Genomic DNA, 18,962 nt, shown 5'->3' with positions numbered 1-18,962 from the left:
CCATTTTCTGCTTCTTGCAAACCCGCGAGATAAGATTAATTGAAGACCAGGCCAGGAACACAACAAAACCACTTGTTGATTTCCGATCAGTGGGACAACCTGCAACCTAATCAGAATTAGAGAACGCGTGAAAATCAACGAGGAAAATTCACACAAAGGCATGCCCTTTGGTTAGCGAATCTGTTACATTATTCTTTAACCTCACATAATCAACAAAAATAACACCTTTGTGAGAAATTATTTAATAGTTATTGTGTCTACGACGTATATGCCTGCGAGGAGTTTTGACAACTGAAAATTAATGAAAATGAAAGAGTAGCAGAAACCTCGTATTGAATTTGTTAAAGGTCATACGGGCAGGATATGATGCCGGCGTATGTAATTATACCACGTTAGTTACGTTCCAGCTTGTAATTAAAGTAATATCAATTTGTGGTTTGAAAATGATGGAGTAGCTCATCAGTAATATTCTATACTATCAATCAGTATGGAAAACGACATGGAACTTTAGTGCTTCACAATAGTAAAAATTTGGTTGTGCATATCGGATTGGATGTGATGGGATAGGAAGAGACGAGAGTGTACACTGCAAAAGGGAAATTGCAACGAAGGCACTCGGAGTGTTGTTTCCGACTAGGTCCAATTGTATTGAAGTACAATTTAATTAGTTAATTAATTTAAGAGTTAATACCATCTGAGGTCCTCTGAGTATAGTAATTTTGTCAGGTTCAGTCCTAAACTTTCGAATTAATCATTTGTGCTTCTTCGACTTTCAAATTTAACCATTCGTGGTCCAAATTAACCACACATGGTCCTTCAAGTTTCAAAATTTAACCAGTAGTGGTCCTCATGAAGGGACCATGAATTGTTACAATTTAATAGTTGAAGGACCATGTGTGGTTAACTTGGACCACGAATGGTTAACTTTGAAAGTCGAAGGACCACATATGGTCAATTTGAAAGTTTAGGACTAAACATGGCAAAATCACTATACTCGGAGTACCTTAGATGGAATTAACTCTTAATTTAAAATAAGTTTATTATTAAGGTATATATATATATATATATATATATATATATATATATATATATATATATATATATATATATATATATATATATATATATATAGAGAGAGAGAGAGAGAGAGAGAGAGAGATGCACTCAGGTGCGAATAAGTGCCCAGGAAGGAATATGCGAACGAATCAGTGCGCGACACGTGTCCAGATCTAATAGCTTAAAAATACGCGGTGATATTTTCGTAAATAATTGAACATCGAAGTGCAAGTAAAATCACTTACAAGTGTACCTACTTTTACCTATAAGTGCATGTAATTTTGCCTTGTTAGCATTCACTTCCATCAAACATTCATGTACCTGGGTGTGCTTATAACTATAGGTGCAACTATTTATAAGTATAGGTGCAACTACTTATAACTATAGGTCCACATACTTTCACCTATAAGTGCATGTAATTTTGCCTTGTTAACATTCATTGATCTGAGTTCAGCCGGTAGTAATACCACTAAAAATCACCTGCAAACATTCATGCACTTAGGTGCAACTACTTATAACTATGTGTGCAACTACTTAGAACTATAGGTGCACTTAGTATTGATGCTCGGTGTAAATTTTTTACTTGCACTTATTATACATTTTACATGCACTTATAATACATTTTACTTGCACTTCGATGTTCAATTATTTACGAAAATGCCACCGCGCTTTTTAAAAAAATCAGTGTTTCTCATCCATTAGATCTGGACACGTGGACGAACAGAATCTATTCCTATTTCGCTCCTGGGCGAAGCATTCGCACCTGAGTGCAATTATATATATATATATATATATATATATATATATATATATATATATATATATATATATATATGGAATTTTACAAATAATTTAAAAACAAAGAGTTATAAAATGATTTATTGTGGATACAAGTATATAAGCATTTAGAAACTTATGAAGTTTGCACCTAAAAAAATTTAGAAACTTAAGAGTTATATTACTTGAAACATAATTTGTGATTTGAATAAATTTTATTTTTGGTCCTAGATTTATATGTGACAGTTTATTTTTAGTCTTTTTTTATTAGACCATCCTCATTTGATCCTAGTATTATTGTGACATGATCATTTTTAATCCCCCGTTAATAAAATTGTTGAAATACTGTTAAAGTTAAATACAAAGACATTTTGATCTTTTTTTTTTTTTTTTGTTTTATACAAAATAGGTTGACCCAATATATCTTTTTATATAATTGAAGACTGAAATTCCCTTGTATTTAAAGATATTTAAACTATTTTGTTGATAAATAACTAAAAATGGTCATATCACAATAATATATACTATGACCAAAAATAAATGTTCTGATAAAAAAAAAAAAGATTTTGATTGTCACCTATAAATCTAGAACAAAAAATAAAAATAACTCTTTGTGATTTATTTCCTCTGTCAATTTTTATAAGAGCATTTGAGGACTTGTGAATTAGTTAAAAGGATTTTACATAATTTACCAGATCATCAATCAACTTGGATATTTGAGATTTGCATTTGGATTAGACATATTGTATGTAAAAGTATACAATTTAATATTAAATCTGAAAATCAAATTAACTAAATTTACCTTTTAATGAGCCTAAACTGGATTCATAAAGTTTAGGATACAGTAAAATAGGAGAATTATTAGTATGTGAAAAAAAGAAAAAAGGAGTACGTGCAGAGTCAGCAACATAAATAGGACAGCTCATGTGATCCCTTCAAAATCTTCTTTTCCTTGATGATATCATCAATCTCAACACTCCTTTCTCCTCACTTTCATACTCTTCTTCTCCTTCTTCCTAAACCCATTTCTCTTTCTCTCTCTTAAATTTTCTGCAGATTTACTTCCACAACTTATCATCTGCTCGATCTCAGCTATCAGCAATGGCTCCTGAAAAGGTATGTATGTGAATCTGAGTCTCATCATCTATCATCAGTTTCTTTGACCATATATTCATTCAATCTTTGTATCTATGTACCATATATGATCTTCACCTTTATATATATATAATATAATCAGTAAATTGGTAGTGTGTATATATTGCAACAGACCACTGTGATGTTCCTGAGTGTTGATCTCAAGTGCTCCAGCTGCTACAAGAAGGTCAAAAAAGTCATTTGCAAAATTCCTCGTAAGTCTCTAACACCTATATAGACACATATCTGTGTATATACACTTTGTGTAATTGAATTAAGTTGGATCTATACATAAATAATGGTAATGTATGTCAGATTTGGTTTCAATTTTTGAGATATCTAATATATTTTGCTCATCAACACTTCCACTCTCTTATATTTAATGGTTTTTCTTATAAAATAAATGTTTCTACACTATTACAAAATACCCTTTAATACTTTACAAAGTTACATGTTTTTTTCTAAAATAAAAATTAATTATGGAGGTGTGGATCCAAATATTGTTAATAATTACATTATAGTACACCACCTGAAAGTGATCTTAAATTAAGTCGAAAGCCTTGTTCCGACCACTTTTGTTATCCGGAAAAACCTTTGTTGCTATTTCCGACCACATTTTGCAGTGGTATCTGTTCATACAGAACAAAGAATCAATACCACTTTCACTAAGGCTCAATCCCATGACCTCCTACATGAAAGAATCACTACATGCTATATGAGCACAAGATGCTTGATACAATAAAAATATCATGTATAATTGTATATGATACCTACAAATTTGTAGAGTTCCATACTTAACTTTTGTTGTAAATTTTTGGACAAAAGAAATCAGAGACCAAATATACAATGAGGAGGAAAATAAGGTGAGGATCACAGTGGTTTGCTGTAGCCCTGAGAAGATCCGTGACAAATTGTGCTATAAGGGAGGTGGTGTGATTAAGAGTATTGAGATTGTTGATCCTCCCAAGCCACCCAAACCTGCTGAAAAGCCCAAAGAAGCTCCAAAGGCTGATAAGCCCAAAGAAGCTCCCAAGGCCGATAAGCCCAAAGACGCTCCCAAGGCCGATAAGCCCAAAGACGCTCCCAAGGCTGATAAGCCCAAAGAAGCTCCCAAGGCCGATAAGCCCAAGGACGCTCCCAAGCCCGAAGCCGATAAGCCCAAGGATGCCAAGAAGTCCGAAAAGCCCAAAGATGCCGATAAGCCGAAAGAGGCTCCCAAAGAAAAGCCCAAAGGTCCTCCGGCACCGGAGGGGGTACCGGTGCCTATGAAGCAACCGGAGCCAATATCAAATGTACCGGCTCCGGGGCAAGTGACGATGATGTCAGTTACTCACGGATTTCCACCACCGATGTACTGTTACGAGCCAAGTTATGAATGGTATGGAACACCGGTTGCACCACCTCCACCACTGCCACCACCGCGGCCGTGCTACGACAGTTATCCAAATTGGTGTCGTTGTGGACAGGCTAGAGGCTATTATGGGGGGTGCAGATGCGATAACACATACTTTAGTGAAGAAAATGAATCTGGGTGCACAATCATGTAACAATAATAATAAGACTTAAAGGTCATGATCATTGGGTTTAAGTGCCCTACTTTTTGTTCCTTTCTCAAGTCCGGCCAAACACATAAGTGTCTTTATTATATTATCTTTTTTCATAAAAATAAGGTTAGTGGCCAGGTTGTTGCCTGAGTCGTATACTCGTATTGCATATATTGTATATTTAAATTGGTTTCAATTCTTTGTTAAACTAATAAAAGCCTACATTAATCATTGACTTTTGCATCATATCATGTTCTAATCTTTCTTTTATTTCGACGTTTTAGCATTGTTTATTTTAATATCCAAATATTTATTTTGAACCTAAGCTTAATCTTGTTCAAATCCAAATAAATAAAATCAAGTAATAACGTTTCCTTGCCCATAATAATAAAGTTTTCTAGTCATACCAATCGAGGAGAGAGCAGTGGCGGAGTCACAATGGGGGCAGTGGGGTCAGCTGCCCCCCCTCACCTCTTTCCTTTAATATATATATACATGTATAAGTCACTATGTAGTTTAGTTGCTTAGTTGATTGAGCTTTGAATTTGACATTAAATGTCATGGGTTCAAACCCTCTACAGCAATATTGTGTGTATATTTTAGCTTCTTTTATTTATTTAAACACTTCTCACCCTTCAATAAATTAAATATTTTGTATACTATTTTTGTGTGTATATTTTAGCTTCTTTTCTCTATTTAAACCCTTCTCACCCTTCAATAAATTAAATATTTTTTAAGTCTATTTTTTTGGTGAATCGTTTAGTTAATGTAGTCAACAAATCTTATATATAATAAAGCCCATAGATTTGGCCAATCAAATTGCCCCCCAAATCCCGCCCAAACTGTTTTGGGGGAATTTTGGCTTTTATTTATTTTTTCTTATTTTATGGAACTAAGGATATCTAGGTTTTTTTTAAATATTTTTTGGATTTTGAATTTTTCTGATTTGTTTGTTTTTTGATTGGTTCTTTTTTATACAAGACTGATTTTTGTAATCATTTGTTCTCTGTGAAACGTGCGTGTTTAGGTTGTTGATTTTCAATGTGATCTTTTGTGTATCTAGACTAATTCTAATAATTTTGTATTGGTTTCGAAGAGTCCTTCTACTGCTTGCCGGCGCATGCCTAACTTTTAATCATGGGTTTTACATCTCTAATACAACTCTTTAACAGTATAAATAGGTAGGTTGTGCTAATGTTCTTCCACTTCCGATCTTCTTCTTCCCTGTAAACCACTCCAAAAGCTTCTTAGCGTTAACCATGCCTGGCCAGTTTATTCTTTGCTATGAAATCCATCCTCAGCAGACTTCTAAGGCAATGCGTTTGCGTCTGGTGCGTACCTATTTGGCATTTGAAGGAACAGAAGAGAAAGTCATTAGAAGTCGTGAATGTGTGTTTCATGATTCGGCAGTAAGTAATTTTTTTTTTCCTTTTGTTCAAAGCAATAATATTTTTAGTAGTTGCTATTAGTGTCTAATGTTCTTCCCTTTCTTTTGCTTATGTAAATCTAAGGGGAGTTTCATACATGATCAAATACCTAAGGATCAAGTTCAAAAGTACAACTCTTACTTTCAAGAGGGCAGTGTCTATGTGATTAGAAACTTCTTATGCATCACCAACTACTTCAAATATAAAACAAGTGATCACAAGTATATGATCAAGTTTAAGTTTGATACTACTGTTAAGCAGTATAGGCGTATTGATTTCCCAGATTGTATATTTCGTATTAAAAGTTTCAGGGCTGTTTTGGATAAGGATGGTGTGAATGAGAATGAACTATTTGGTAAGTTTTTTTTTTCCTTTTCTCTTTTCCTGTTTACAATACCTATATTTCTGTGTTATAATGGTTCTATGTTTGTTTGTTTTTAGATGTAATTGGAAGGGTTGTGGAGATATATTCTCCGGTAGATAAGGTTATTGGTGGAAAAGCTACAAGGTTGTAGATTTTGTCATCGAAGATGCTGAGTAAGTTCTTCTAGCACACTCTATCTTTTTCCACTTTTATCTTATTTTTTACTCAGTTTACTTTTCCCCCTTTTTTCAGAAAAAAACAATTGCAGTGCACAGTGTGGGGTGGACATGTGGAGCTTCTTATGCCTTACTTTAATCTGGAGTTCAGTGATCCTGTTGTTGTTTTGGTGCAACTATGTCGTGCTAGGTTCCTTCAAAGTGAGTGTGTGTCTTCCTATACTTCTATATTTTCTCTATTAGGGTACTTACATTTTATGTTTACAATTAGATGGAGAGGTCAGGATATCTAGCTCTTTTGATGCAACGCAGTTGATTTTTGACCATTCATCAAAAGTGTTTGCTGATTTCAGAAAGAGGTATTTCTATATAATTTGTAATCACTTATACATTTTTTTTTTAGTGTTGCACCTATGTTCTTTATTCTTTATTTTTTTAATCTTTTTTGGGCAGTGTTGGCAGTGACTACACACCCCTTAGGTGTAAACAATCTGATTCTAGGTTTGGCCTTAGGTTGAATGTGCCTATGGTTGATAGTGATACTGTGGTTACTCCTATTGCTGAATTATACCAGAAGCAACAGGTATTATGCTACTTTTTCTGCACTTTAACTCTCAATTTCTGCTAAAGTGTTTTTTTTTTTTTTTTTAATATTAATCTTTCGCTCTACTTTTGTTGGTGTAGTTGGGTCAATTCTGGGTTGCTGGGAAGGTCCTAGGTATTGAGAACTACTTGGACTGGTTCTACTTTTCTTGCAAGAATAATTCTTGCAATAAAAAGGTTATCAAGTTGGAAAATGGTTTAATGCATTGTCCGAAATGTCTAAGGTCTTGGGGTGAGGGTATTATGAGATATAGGTTGGTCTTGCGTGTTGCTGACCAGAGTGGGGATGCTCCTATGCTCGTGTGGGATCGAGAGTGTTCTCGATTGATTGGCATGTCAGCTATGGAGTTGAGGTCTAAGTACTCATAGATGGTTGATTTTGTTCCAGTTGAGCTTCAACAACTTGCTGGAATGGTTTTGTTGTTTCGAGTTACTGTTACTAAGGACCAGCTCCAGAGTTTGTAATCACCATTCCATGTACTTAGTGTTTCTACTGATAATGAAGTGGTTTCCCAGCACAGCTCAAGTGTGGTGGTTGACAATCCATTGACACAAGTTCCTCAGGGTTTAGGTCCCCTGGTGGATGAAGGTGATGGTTCTGAGGTATGTGATTATTTGGTTCACTCTTTAATTTTCTAAGGTTCTAGGTTGTTAATGTTATTTTATTTTACTGGATTAGGACTTTTGTGTATTGAATGATGAGGATTGTGATGGACTGGATGCTATTGACAATGAGTATTGAATGTATCTAATTCACTCCCTCTCAAGAGAAGCCTTCTGGAGGAATTTGAAGACCAAGGAGTTTCTAAGAAGTCTAAGGCAGTCACTATTAAGCAGGAGAAGTGAGAAACTGTGTAATGTAGTGTTGGTTGTTATTTTGGGATTATCATCTTTGTTTGCTCCTGACTGTTATGGACTCTCTATGTTTTTTTTTTACCTATGTTTGTTGTTGTTGTTCTTTAGCAGCTGTATTTTGTTCCTATCTAATGATATTTACCTAATGTTTTTGTGCCTAGGATGGTTTGTGTCAACAAGTTGTTTAATATGCTACCAGTAAAATCTGTTCTTTAAATTGTAAGGGTTACCTTGAGTCTACTTCTTCAATGTTTTGGTTGGTGGGATCCCCTTCTTCCTTTAACCTTTTTGATTTAAGTGTGGTTGCCCTTCTTACTTCAATGTTCTTTGGGATTGCCCTACATTCCCCAATAAAAAAATAGTTAGTTCTAAAAGCATCATTTTTGTCTGTAATGTTAATCCTCTACTTGAAATATGATATACATAGTCATGAAGGGAGTCAAATTCTTAAATTATTATTTTTCCCCTTTCATTTTTTAGCTGGCTATTTAACTTCTGGATTCCAGTGTTCTTGATAAACATGTAACTTATATGAAAAAAAAAAGAACATGTTAATTCTGGTATTAGAAAGGAGATATTAAGTGTAGCTTATATTTGGAATTATTGTCTAGGTTTTCAAATTACCACAACGAAGAGTACAGTTGTTACCTACCAGCATCTTGAAGTCATTATTCCTTATTTTCCTCCCTTTTTTTGCCATGCTAATGCCCTTGATAGTCCAGTGATCTTCATTTAGATGTGCCTCACACAATCACAAAAATCAAATAAGTTTTCTAATAAAAAATACAGTGTAAATGTAAGATTTGATTGAATTATTCTAAAGGTTTGGATGTAATAGTTGATAAGTGGTAATTGAATTGCCCACCTGAGAATCCAGACAAATTGATGGCTTCCATCCTCTACTGATGCCTTTCTCTCTCAAATGGTGCATTTTAATAAGGTGAATGCAATAAAGACATCAGGAACATAAGGGTGTTCAACATCTCCATCACAGCAAATGTAATTTTTCGTATAGCAAATTCTCTCTTTCTTTTTTTATAACCTCTTTGGCTTCATGTGTTGGTTGATTGTGATCTACCAAAAACAAAGTGAAATGTAGTGTTACAGATTCTGCTATATGAGTTGAAATAGACCAGTCATATATCTAGCAGATATGTCACACTAATATGGTATTAGACCTTACTCAGACAGAAGAATATAACTATGCAAAACCAGCAAATGGTCATTCGTACATGCTGTTATCTTAGAAAGACAAAACAACTGAGGGTGTGTTTGGTTCGCACATAGGAATCGGAATTGGAATGGGTATCAAATACTTGGTAATGGTAATGGGTTTTGGTGAAAGTATTTAACATGTTTGGTAGTAGGGTGGAATGGGAATGGTTACTAATAGTAGTGCTTGAAAATGAATAAGGGAATGAAACCTTTATTGTATTTGGGTATGGGTTTTTCAATTGATGGGGTATTCGATATTCGAAACCCATAGTAATGTTCTAAAAGCCTATCAACCAAACAACAGCAATCACTTTCATACCCATTCCTATGGGCAAAACCCACCAACCAAACACACCCTGAGTAATTATCATCAGATACCATTGAAACAATATGTTTCTATTTCCAGTCAACTAATCTTGCTTCACATAATTAGAATTTTATTATTGAACCAATTAACATATACAAATTGAGAGTGATATCAACTAAAACATTCACATCTTGACCAATGTTCTCTATGAAGCTGAAATCAATGAACAGAAAAGTTTCTATAACTTAAAAATTTGAAAATATGGTTTCCAAAGCTTACAACACATAAGATGTGTTGTAGTATGATTACAAAATGCACATCATTGAATGTCGATTATTTGTTGTTAAAAAGAGAAATCTTGACAACATGAGAGTAGCACTTCTTTCTCTTATGATGTGCAGCTATTTTATGTTCAACCCCCATTGTATCCTGAAATATGATAAACAAATCAAAACTACACAAGTGTAGGAGTTTAGGGTTTGAAGAAACAACTACCTGTGAATATTCCCAGTAAAATATGGGAGTAATTAGTAAATTGATTAAAAAAAATAATAAAAATGCTCTAATTTAAGTTCACCTCTGCTCTAGGTAAATCACACAGCTTTAATGTATCAGATTGTTGGGCCACTTAGAAGGTCAAGTTTCCATTGTCAGCTTAGATTAATAGAGTACAAAATAGATATAGGTATGCATGAGATTTTAATTTATCAGAATCAGTTATACCAAATGGTTATAGTAGACTAAGATTGAAATACTATCTCTAAAAAATTTATATTCCCAATAAGATAGGTCATATTTTTTTGCTTCCAGCCTATGAATAAGTAATCATTGTGTTGCTATTATCAATGCTTTCTAGGTGTTATAAATTGGTATCTTTCACATGTGTGAAGGAAGCATATTCATTTCCACTTCCACATTTGAAATGTAGCTTACAAGTTCCAGAATAAAGACAAATGAAAAAGATAGAGAATTCCACAATAATCACTGGCAAGAGAAAACATGAGCATGGAAATAAATGTATAATCTCATTTAAAAAGTTATATATGAATGTATTTTCCAGTCATTCTCACCATATTTGTAATATAATATAATACTTAAAATAATGTTTGTGTAGAAATAAATTATAGTTTGCAGTTTAAAAACATATATAGTCTGCAAATTGATATCAAACAATAATAATATGCTGTTAAAAATTGGAATAAAAAAATCATGAAATTATTAAACATGCTGAGAGTGAACCTAGAACAGTTAAAAAATTGAACAAATTAGGACTATATCTCTTTGAAGTAATCGAAGCAATTATTCAATTAAAATTGCAGAGAAATATACATGCATGCCATAAAAACCATCAAAATTGAAAACCTAAACATCATATAGAAATTATAGCTGCTGATTTTTCATATTTCTGCTAAATAAACAAAAAAATACGAATAAGATACTTATCTCTGTTGGTATGTTTCTTTCTCTTCTAATTCGTGTTCTGCTGCATAATCGTTGAGCTTTTTGCATACGGTTTCACTGTGTTTTTATCCACAAATTGTATTAAGAAAAGAATTAGAGTTTGTGTGAAGATAGGTATAAATAGATGAGTAGATTGAAGAATGAAATAAAGATTACCTGATAAGGTAGGTTCTTTCATGCGCTATCGTTGAACATCTTCTTTCTCCGTTGAACTCTTTGTGGTAGAAGAGTTTGGATCTATTGAGTTCTGGGTTTTAGAGGTAGAAATGATGGAATTGCGATCATATTTGCGTTGTTTTGGTGTAGTTATAGCTTCGATTGTAGGTAGTTGTTAGTAATTTGGCACGGTTTCCATTTTTGGTGAGCTTGGAGGTGTTCAGGCAGAGTGACGAAGAAGGCGACGGAAAAGGGAGAGGGGAATTTGGGGTCTGATGTGGGGCAGTATGGTTTTATTTGTTTATTATTTGGGTCGGGTATAGGCTTGTGGGCTGGGTTAGTATTATGGGCCATATATATTTATATATACAGATGGGTTAGTTGGGTTGGTTGGGGTGTTTTAGTTTATATATATATATATATATATATATATATATATATATATATATATATATATATATATATATATATATATATATATATTATTTTTGTATAAGTTATGTTTTGTAAGATTTGATTATGGACATGTTATTGAATAACATTAATTTTTATTTTTAATTTTTGAAATAATTTGGGTAGATATTATTGTTATTATTTTGTAATAATTAATAGTTATTTCGTATTGTAATTTATTTTTATTTGTATATCTTATTTATAATTTTTTTGAAATGATTTATATTAGTAGAGTTGTTCTGTAATTTTTTAAAATTTATTTCATGTATTGGGTAATTTTTTTTTTAATTTTTTGAAGTATTAAATTAAAATTAAAATAAATTTTAAATTATATTTAGATAAATATATGATTATTAATCAATTAAATATAATTTTGAATGAAAAATCAATATTTGTTTTTTTTTTTTTAAATACAGATTTGAAATTGTTATAAATCATCTTATATTTATTTAATATCTATTTTTTTTTATTATTTTTTTCTGCTAATTTTTTTTAATGTAGAAAACTTTGGAGTAGTTTTATGCAATGAAATTTATCCCAAAAAAATGAAATATACAGGGGTTACAAATGAATAGGCAAGTGTTGGTTGGAGTTTTTGGGGATTCAATTAGTAAGCCACTTCGTATTTTGAGAAATGGTACGTGTATTTGTATTTTTGATAATGTACAATTTATTGTTGTTTGTGAGTATTGATATATTTGATGTATTTATATATTTGTTTTGTAGATAATGTTGTTAATAGTACAAAATGTTGCAACGTGGAATTATCTCAAACGAATTGCTCAAATAGTCAGAATGTTTATACCATTCCTATGACATCTTATATACAAATGTTGTATATAAGGAAGTATTTAATAATTTATAAATATTGGAATAAACGTAATTTTTATTTTATTATAGTTAATGTGCATATTCCCAATTGTATTTTGTATTTTATAATTATATCTGTGTCTATAATACACTATTGACAGATAATTGTTCTCATGATATTATTATACCGTGCATCGCACGGGTTCAAATACTAGTTTATATTATACTTCATCGTATTCAAATTAATTTAAAAAAATTTAAGTTGATCTAATTAAAAGGAAATTAAAATTAAAGTATTTATGAATATAATGTCTTTTCTATTCAAACTATTTTATCTAATCGATTATGTTTTATATTTTGCTATAAATATTTTTATAACATTTCAATGTGTTTTTTAAATTTCACCCTACCCAAGTATAGTTTTGGCTCCGACCTTAACTATCATGTAATCTATCATAAATATTGTATTATAATTTATAATGTATTTGAACCATATTATAGGTGTTTGATATTTTATCATTGACAATTCTAAAATCATTTCAAGTACGCCCCCACTCACGTCATTTTCTGGTTCCGCCACTGGGAGAGAGGCAGAGAGAGAAGGGAAGGGGTTGAATGTGTTTAAAAAATAAAGTTAAATAATGTTTAATTAATGCTCCAGAATCAGCAGCACCTCTAGGGATGACAATGGGTCGGGGTGGGTCGGGGAGGGCTACATTCATCACCCGACCCACCTTATATTTTCTCCACTCACTCCCACCTCCAACCCGCATTGGGTGAAATTTTTCAAAACCCATCCCCACCCCACCGGGTGCGGGTGCCCACTACGGGTACCCACCACTTATCATCTTATTATTTTTTTAAAAAAATAATATTTAAATTACTTACACATAATAAAATAATAAAATTCATTAGTGATACTAAAACATAAAATAATAAAAATATTTAAATATAATAATTAAATTGTTAATTTTTAAAAATAAACTTAATAGTTTAGATATATAAATAGTAAAAAGATACACGAAGTTATATAAACAATTATAAATAACTACATACTATTACTTATTTTACTACTATAATATATATATATATATATATATATATATATATATATATATATATATATATATATATATATATATATATATATATATATATATATATATATAGACACACACACACACACACACACACACACATGGTGGGTCGGGTGGGGTTCTAGGCGAGTTTTGTACATAGAACCCGAATCCAACCCGACCCGCCGCGGATTTACTTTTTTTAAGACCCACCACCCACCATCACCTAAAAAAACCCGATCCATGCGGGGTGGATATCCGCGGGGCGGATGGAAATTGCCATCCCTATTCACTTCCTTCATCATGTTCAGAAACCATTTGCGTAAAAGTTGCTGCCTTGGCCGAAGAGAGAATAGTGAATAAAAAAAAACATAGAGTTCATATTAGAAGAAGAACAAAAACTTGTGTGAGATCGTCTTATCATAGAACCGATTGGATCAATATAAAAATGTAATACTTATACGAACAATATAATACTAATTAAAAATAAAGTAATTACTATTGTTGGAAATTCCATTCAAATAAGTGGCGTTGCCTTCACTTCTTGTCCCATATTGCTTTCACAAGAATGCTTTTTCCACCTTTTAAACATCAACACTTTTACCCCTCTTAAAGTATATTGTGAAAAGGGAGGAGAAAGGGAACCCACATGTGCTTGCTCCTTCTCTGAAGTTGCGACAGAAGCTACTCTCTTCTTCTCTGTTTTCCCTTAGCTTCTTGTCTGAGCTTTAGTTGGGTTCGACTGCAAGTACCTGTCGAAAGCACTCTGTGTATAAAAGACTGCACAGTCTCCAGCAATTTGCTTTTAAGGTAGTGTACTACACACGACACAAATTTTCCAATTTTTCTCCTTCGTAAATTCAGCCTACATAAATAGCAGTGCTACTTGAGACATTTTCCGTCAGAAAATTCCAACAGTTAAAAGCAAATTATTACTCGTGAAAATGTCAACAATAGTCTCCAAACCTTCCTCTGACCTCGCCAAACTCGAGCTACTCACCGGTCTCAATTACCGCCGGTGGGCCATCAAGATGATGATCACTTTGAGTCTGTCGAACTCGTTTACATCCTTGCTCTTGACTATGATCCTGCTCAGCCTAAGTCTACTGGTTCCTCTTAACCCGAGAACCAAGTAACAATCCTAGATGACCCCCCGTATCCAAACTGACCCAAAATCTACATCAACCGAGTCGTCTGACAAGTCCTAAGAGGTTCGTACCAAGTACGAAAGGGACAACAAAGTTGTTCGTGGTACTTTGTTGCAACACATGTCTGATAGTGTACTAGACATTTATGCAAAGTACAAGTCTGCGAAGGAAATATGGGACCTATTGAGAAAGAAGTATGGAGCAGACGACGCGGGCCGAAGGAAGTGTGCAGTCGGCCGTTGGCTCAATTTCAGGATGGTGGATTCAAAGCCAATCATTGAACAGGTGCACGAGTACGAAAATCTGGTGTTTGACCTAGAGGCTGAAGGCATCCCATTAAGTATCATTCTGCAAACATATGCCTTACTCGAAAAACTACCTGAGTCTTGGGGGGAATTCCAAAACAAGATCAAGCATGAGTCAAAGGACTACACCTGGGAGCAAATGGTTAATTACCTCAACATTGAGGAGGCGTATCGCCTCAAGCAAAGGTCTGTTTCTCTTCCTGGAAATTTAAAGGCTAACATAGTGGAATCCATTGGTGTGAATTGTGAAAGGTGATAAGTCAAGATATGGAACTGGAAGGAAAAAGAGCTGGAAGAAAGGAGTCAAGGTGAACAATGGCAACAAGTTCAAGAACCAGAACCAAAGGAAATGAGGAGCCTGTTTTGTATGTGGGGAGCTTGGACATCGAGCAGCCCAGTGTTACCACCGCACAGGGGCAAATGAGAAAATGACCAATCAACAAGGAAACAAGAGTCAAGCAAATGTGGTTGAAGAAGCTGGGTGGTAGCAGGTGTGGTGACGTTGGAGGCGAATGTGGTGCAAGGCACTGAGGAATGGATTATTAACACTGGAGCAACTCGCCATTTCTGCGCGAGTAGGATAATGTTCAAAGATTTTCAAGCATTTGCTCAAGGACAAGGAGAACAAGTGTATATGGGGAATGATAGTACTTTTGAGGTAAGAGGTAGAAGAAACGTAGAAATTAAACTCAATTCTGGAAAGTACTTGTTTTTGTCAAATATGTTGTATGTCCCCTCCCTACGTAGGAATTAGGTCTCAAGGCCCTTGTTGGTTAGGGCTGGGATCAAACTCGTATTTGAGTCTGAGCTCATGATAATGACTTGTAGGGGGGAATATGTAGGAAATGCTTATTTACGTGGGGGGTTGTTTGTGTTGCCCCTCATTGCTTACACCTCTGCAAACATTCAAACTTTTATGGATAATCTTTCCAAGGCATTGGCGGTTCTGCGTATAATGTTGTTTTCTTTGATGTATGGCATGCTAGATTAGGACATATTGGGTTTAAATGCATGAATAGACTAAAAACCATGAATATGCTTTCAAGCTTGCAAAATGATTCGTTTTCCCAATGTGGAGTATGTGCTGAGGCTAAATTAGCTAAAAAACCATTTTTTACTGCAAAGCATCATAATACATGCGCTTTAGAGTTAATTCACTCAAATATAGTTGATTTTAAGAATACAGAGACTAAAGGTGGGAAACGATATTATATCTCTTTTATAAATGATTTCACTCATTTTTCAAAAGTATATATGCTTAGAACAAAAGATGAGGCAGAACAAAAGTTTATTGTCTTTAAAACGGAAGTAGAAAATTAGCAAGATAAAAGGATCAAAAGGCTTAGGTCTGACAGAGGTGGAGAATATGAGTCCATATCTCTTAAATCCTTTTATGAAAAACATGGAATTATCCATGAAGTTACCGCGCCCTATTCGCCACAACAAAATGGCATAGCTGAGAGGAAAAATAGAACCTCAAAGAGATGATTAGTGCCTTCCTAATCAGCTTGGGTACTCCAACCTCATTATGGGGAGAAGCTGCTCTTACAGCTAACCACATTCTCAACAGGATACCTCATAAAGGGTATGAGAAAACTCCATATGAACTATGGAAAGGTTATGCTCCAAACCTGAAATACTTCAAAGTGTGGGGGTGCCTAACAAAGGTAGGACTTCCAACCTTTAAAAGGCCTAACATTGGGTCTAAAACCCTAGACGTTGTTTTCGTGGGGTATGTAGAAAATAGTGCTGCATACATGTTTATGTACCTAGACAGTCGCTCTATGTGCGAGGCACGAGAGGCTGAGTTCTTCGAACATGTCTTCCACTAAAATTAGCTCCAACTACCTCAGAAAGAGGCGCCTCTTCACTGCCCCCTTTTTCTCAAATTGAGAACGAGCCAGAAGAGCCTAGGAGGAGCAAGAGACAAAGAACTGAAACAAACTTTGGGCCTGATTTCATTACGTACATATCTGAGTTGATTGGTGTTAATGAACTTTCTGATCAGTTCGTTTGTCAGTTAATCTTAGAAGAAAAACCAAAGTCCTTTGAGGATGATGTGCGCTCCGTAGATGCTGTCTTTTGGAAAGAAGCCATCCAAAGTGAGTTAGATTCCATTAAGTCTAATCACACTTGGGAAGTGGTAGATCTACCCAAAGGAGCCAAACCAATTGGCTGCAAATGGATCTTTAAAAGAAAATTAAGATCAGACGGGTCAATAGAAAGGTTCAAAGCCAGGTTTGTAGCAAAGGCGTATAAACCGAAGTTTGGTGAAGACTACTTATGCACCTATTCCCCCGTGACTAAAATAGCCACAATTCGTGTGTTGTTTGCCTTGGCCTCCTCCCACAACTGGTTAATCCATCAAATGGATGTCAAAACAGTCTTCCTAAATGAGGATCTAGAGGAAGAGATCTACATGGATCAACCACCTGCGTGCATTGAGGCAGGGCAAACGGGAAAGGTATGTAGACTAATAAAATCTTTGTCGGGCTAAAACAAGCCCCCAAACAGTGGTATGAGAAGTTTCATAAGACACTGATAGATCTGGGCTACTCGCTAAACAGATCGGATGCTTGCCTATACTCAAAAGAGATTGTCTCAAGCATTGTTCTTATATGTATCTATGTAGATGATATGTTAATCTTTAGTCCCAATATAGATGCGATAAGAGAGATTAAAGAGTCTCTATGTGATAAATTTAACATGAAGGATATGAGGGAAACTGATGTGATACTTGGAGTAAAAGTCATAAAAAATGAAGATGGCTACAAGTAGTTATCACAAAGTCACTACACATATAATCTATTAAGGAGATTTGATAGCTTCGAAGTGACTTCGGCACAAACCCCGTATGATCCGAGTGTGAAACTGTCAAAAAATACAGAGACAGGCGTGTCTCAAGAAGAATATGCACAAATAATTGGAAGTTTGACGTTCTTGATGAACTACACCAGGCCTGAAATCGCTCTTGCGGTAAATAGACTCAGTCGATACACTCATAACCCGAGTGACGCTCATTGGCATGCAATGGGGTCGGCCAACCGACCCCGTGGGCCCGACAACTCGGGGGGTTGGCGTAGCCCGACCTTCTGATAACCGTTGCTTTGGCTGGCCCCTTGTGGTTGCGTTGTGCTTGTTCGGCTGTGACACCCCGCAAATCCAAATCCTATTTAGCGATTAATTAAGTAATTAATCCTAATCCAATTGGTAATTTATTCTTTAAATTCATGAAAATTCAATAGTCGGGGACTAGTAATTGACTAGTCAACACAAGTCAAGGTGTTGTACTAAAAGCTTTGTGGATAGTTCCCTTGTTCCCTTACACTTCTTCATCTTAGTAAGGGTAATAAGACATTTCACCTCATGTTTGTATTCCAAGCTAACCTAAAAGACACCTTTCATTCTTTCCCTTACACTTTCAAAACAAAAGTTCTTCATTCTCTCTAGAAATTTAGCTAGCTTTTCCTTCAAGCTAAGTTTGGGGTTTTCAAGATCTTCAAAGTTTGTCTCCAAGATTCCACCTTTCCTACTCTTGAGCATCTAGGAGGGTAAGATCTATGTTCCTTTTGTGTTTTTAGTGCTTTCTAAGGTATCTTTTTCTAAAGATGAAATCTTTATGGTCTTTTGGTGTGTTCTTGAAGTGGGTGTTGAAGGTGAACCTTGTTAGGAGCTTTGAGAAGTGTTATAAGTGAAGGTTTAGTCTTCAAGAGGTAACACATGCTTTACAAAATCTATTTTACTTACCTATATGAGGATTCCTTGGATTCTACTTGTGATTTTACTATGAAATGTGAGTGTTGATGCATTGTCTTGTGAAAATGCATATCTAGAGCTTGTTATTAGCGTTCTTGCATGCCTTTGCTTGGCTATTCCTTTGATTCAAGTCATTTTGTTGTATTTGGTGAGATTTTGGGTGTTTTGGACTTGAATTTGAGCTTGGTGTTGAAAATCCCCGAAGGGATTTTTTGTAGGGGGTATGGTACCCGCGGGCAGAACGGCGGGTAGGGGTCCACCCGCCGCCCCACCCGCACGGTACACACCTCGTGGGACATGGTTCCCGCCGGCGGAACCACGGATGGGGGTCTACCCGTG

General features: G+C 34.7%; 1 protein-coding gene across 3 annotated transcripts; it reads left to right on the top strand.

Annotated features, from left to right (window-relative positions):
- Window positions 1-2,720: 2,720 nt before the first annotated feature.
- LOC109178904 (pollen-specific leucine-rich repeat extensin-like protein 1) lies at window positions 2,721-4,746 on the top strand. 3 transcript variants are annotated; one of them, XM_019328461.1, is made up of 4 exons: window positions 2,721-2,949; window positions 3,101-3,182; window positions 3,793-4,028; window positions 4,110-4,746. In XM_019328461.1, exons 1-4 carry the CDS (start codon window positions 2,935-2,937, stop codon window positions 4,512-4,514), a joined length of 738 nt encoding a protein of 245 aa, XP_019184006.1. In that variant the 5' UTR covers window positions 2,721-2,934; the 3' UTR covers window positions 4,515-4,746. The 3 variants fall into 3 exon arrangements, with proteins under 3 accessions (XP_019184006.1, XP_019184005.1, XP_019184004.1); XM_019328460.1 differs by having other exon boundaries at window positions 2,723-2,949; window positions 3,793-4,144; window positions 4,187-4,746; XM_019328459.1 differs by having other exon boundaries at window positions 2,723-2,949; window positions 3,793-4,746.
- The last annotated feature ends 14,216 nt before the right edge of the window (window positions 4,747-18,962 follow it).

The sequence above is a fragment of the Ipomoea nil genome, unplaced genomic scaffold (assembly GCF_001879475.1).
Source record: "Ipomoea nil cultivar Tokyo-kokei standard unplaced genomic scaffold, Asagao_1.1 scaffold0873, whole genome shotgun sequence".
Classification (NCBI taxonomy): domain Eukaryota; kingdom Viridiplantae; phylum Streptophyta; class Magnoliopsida; order Solanales; family Convolvulaceae; genus Ipomoea; species Ipomoea nil.
Note: the sequence above shows the minus strand (reverse complement) of the source record. Positions and strands in the feature narration are given on the sequence as shown.

Bases quoted from the DNA above. Each gene is read 5' to 3' on its own strand.
- LOC109178904 (XM_019328459.1), top strand. The intron at 3,183-3,792 runs GTAAGTCTCTAA...TTTGGACAAAAG, and splicing joins AGTCATTTGCAAAATTCCTC to AAATCAGAGACCAAATATAC.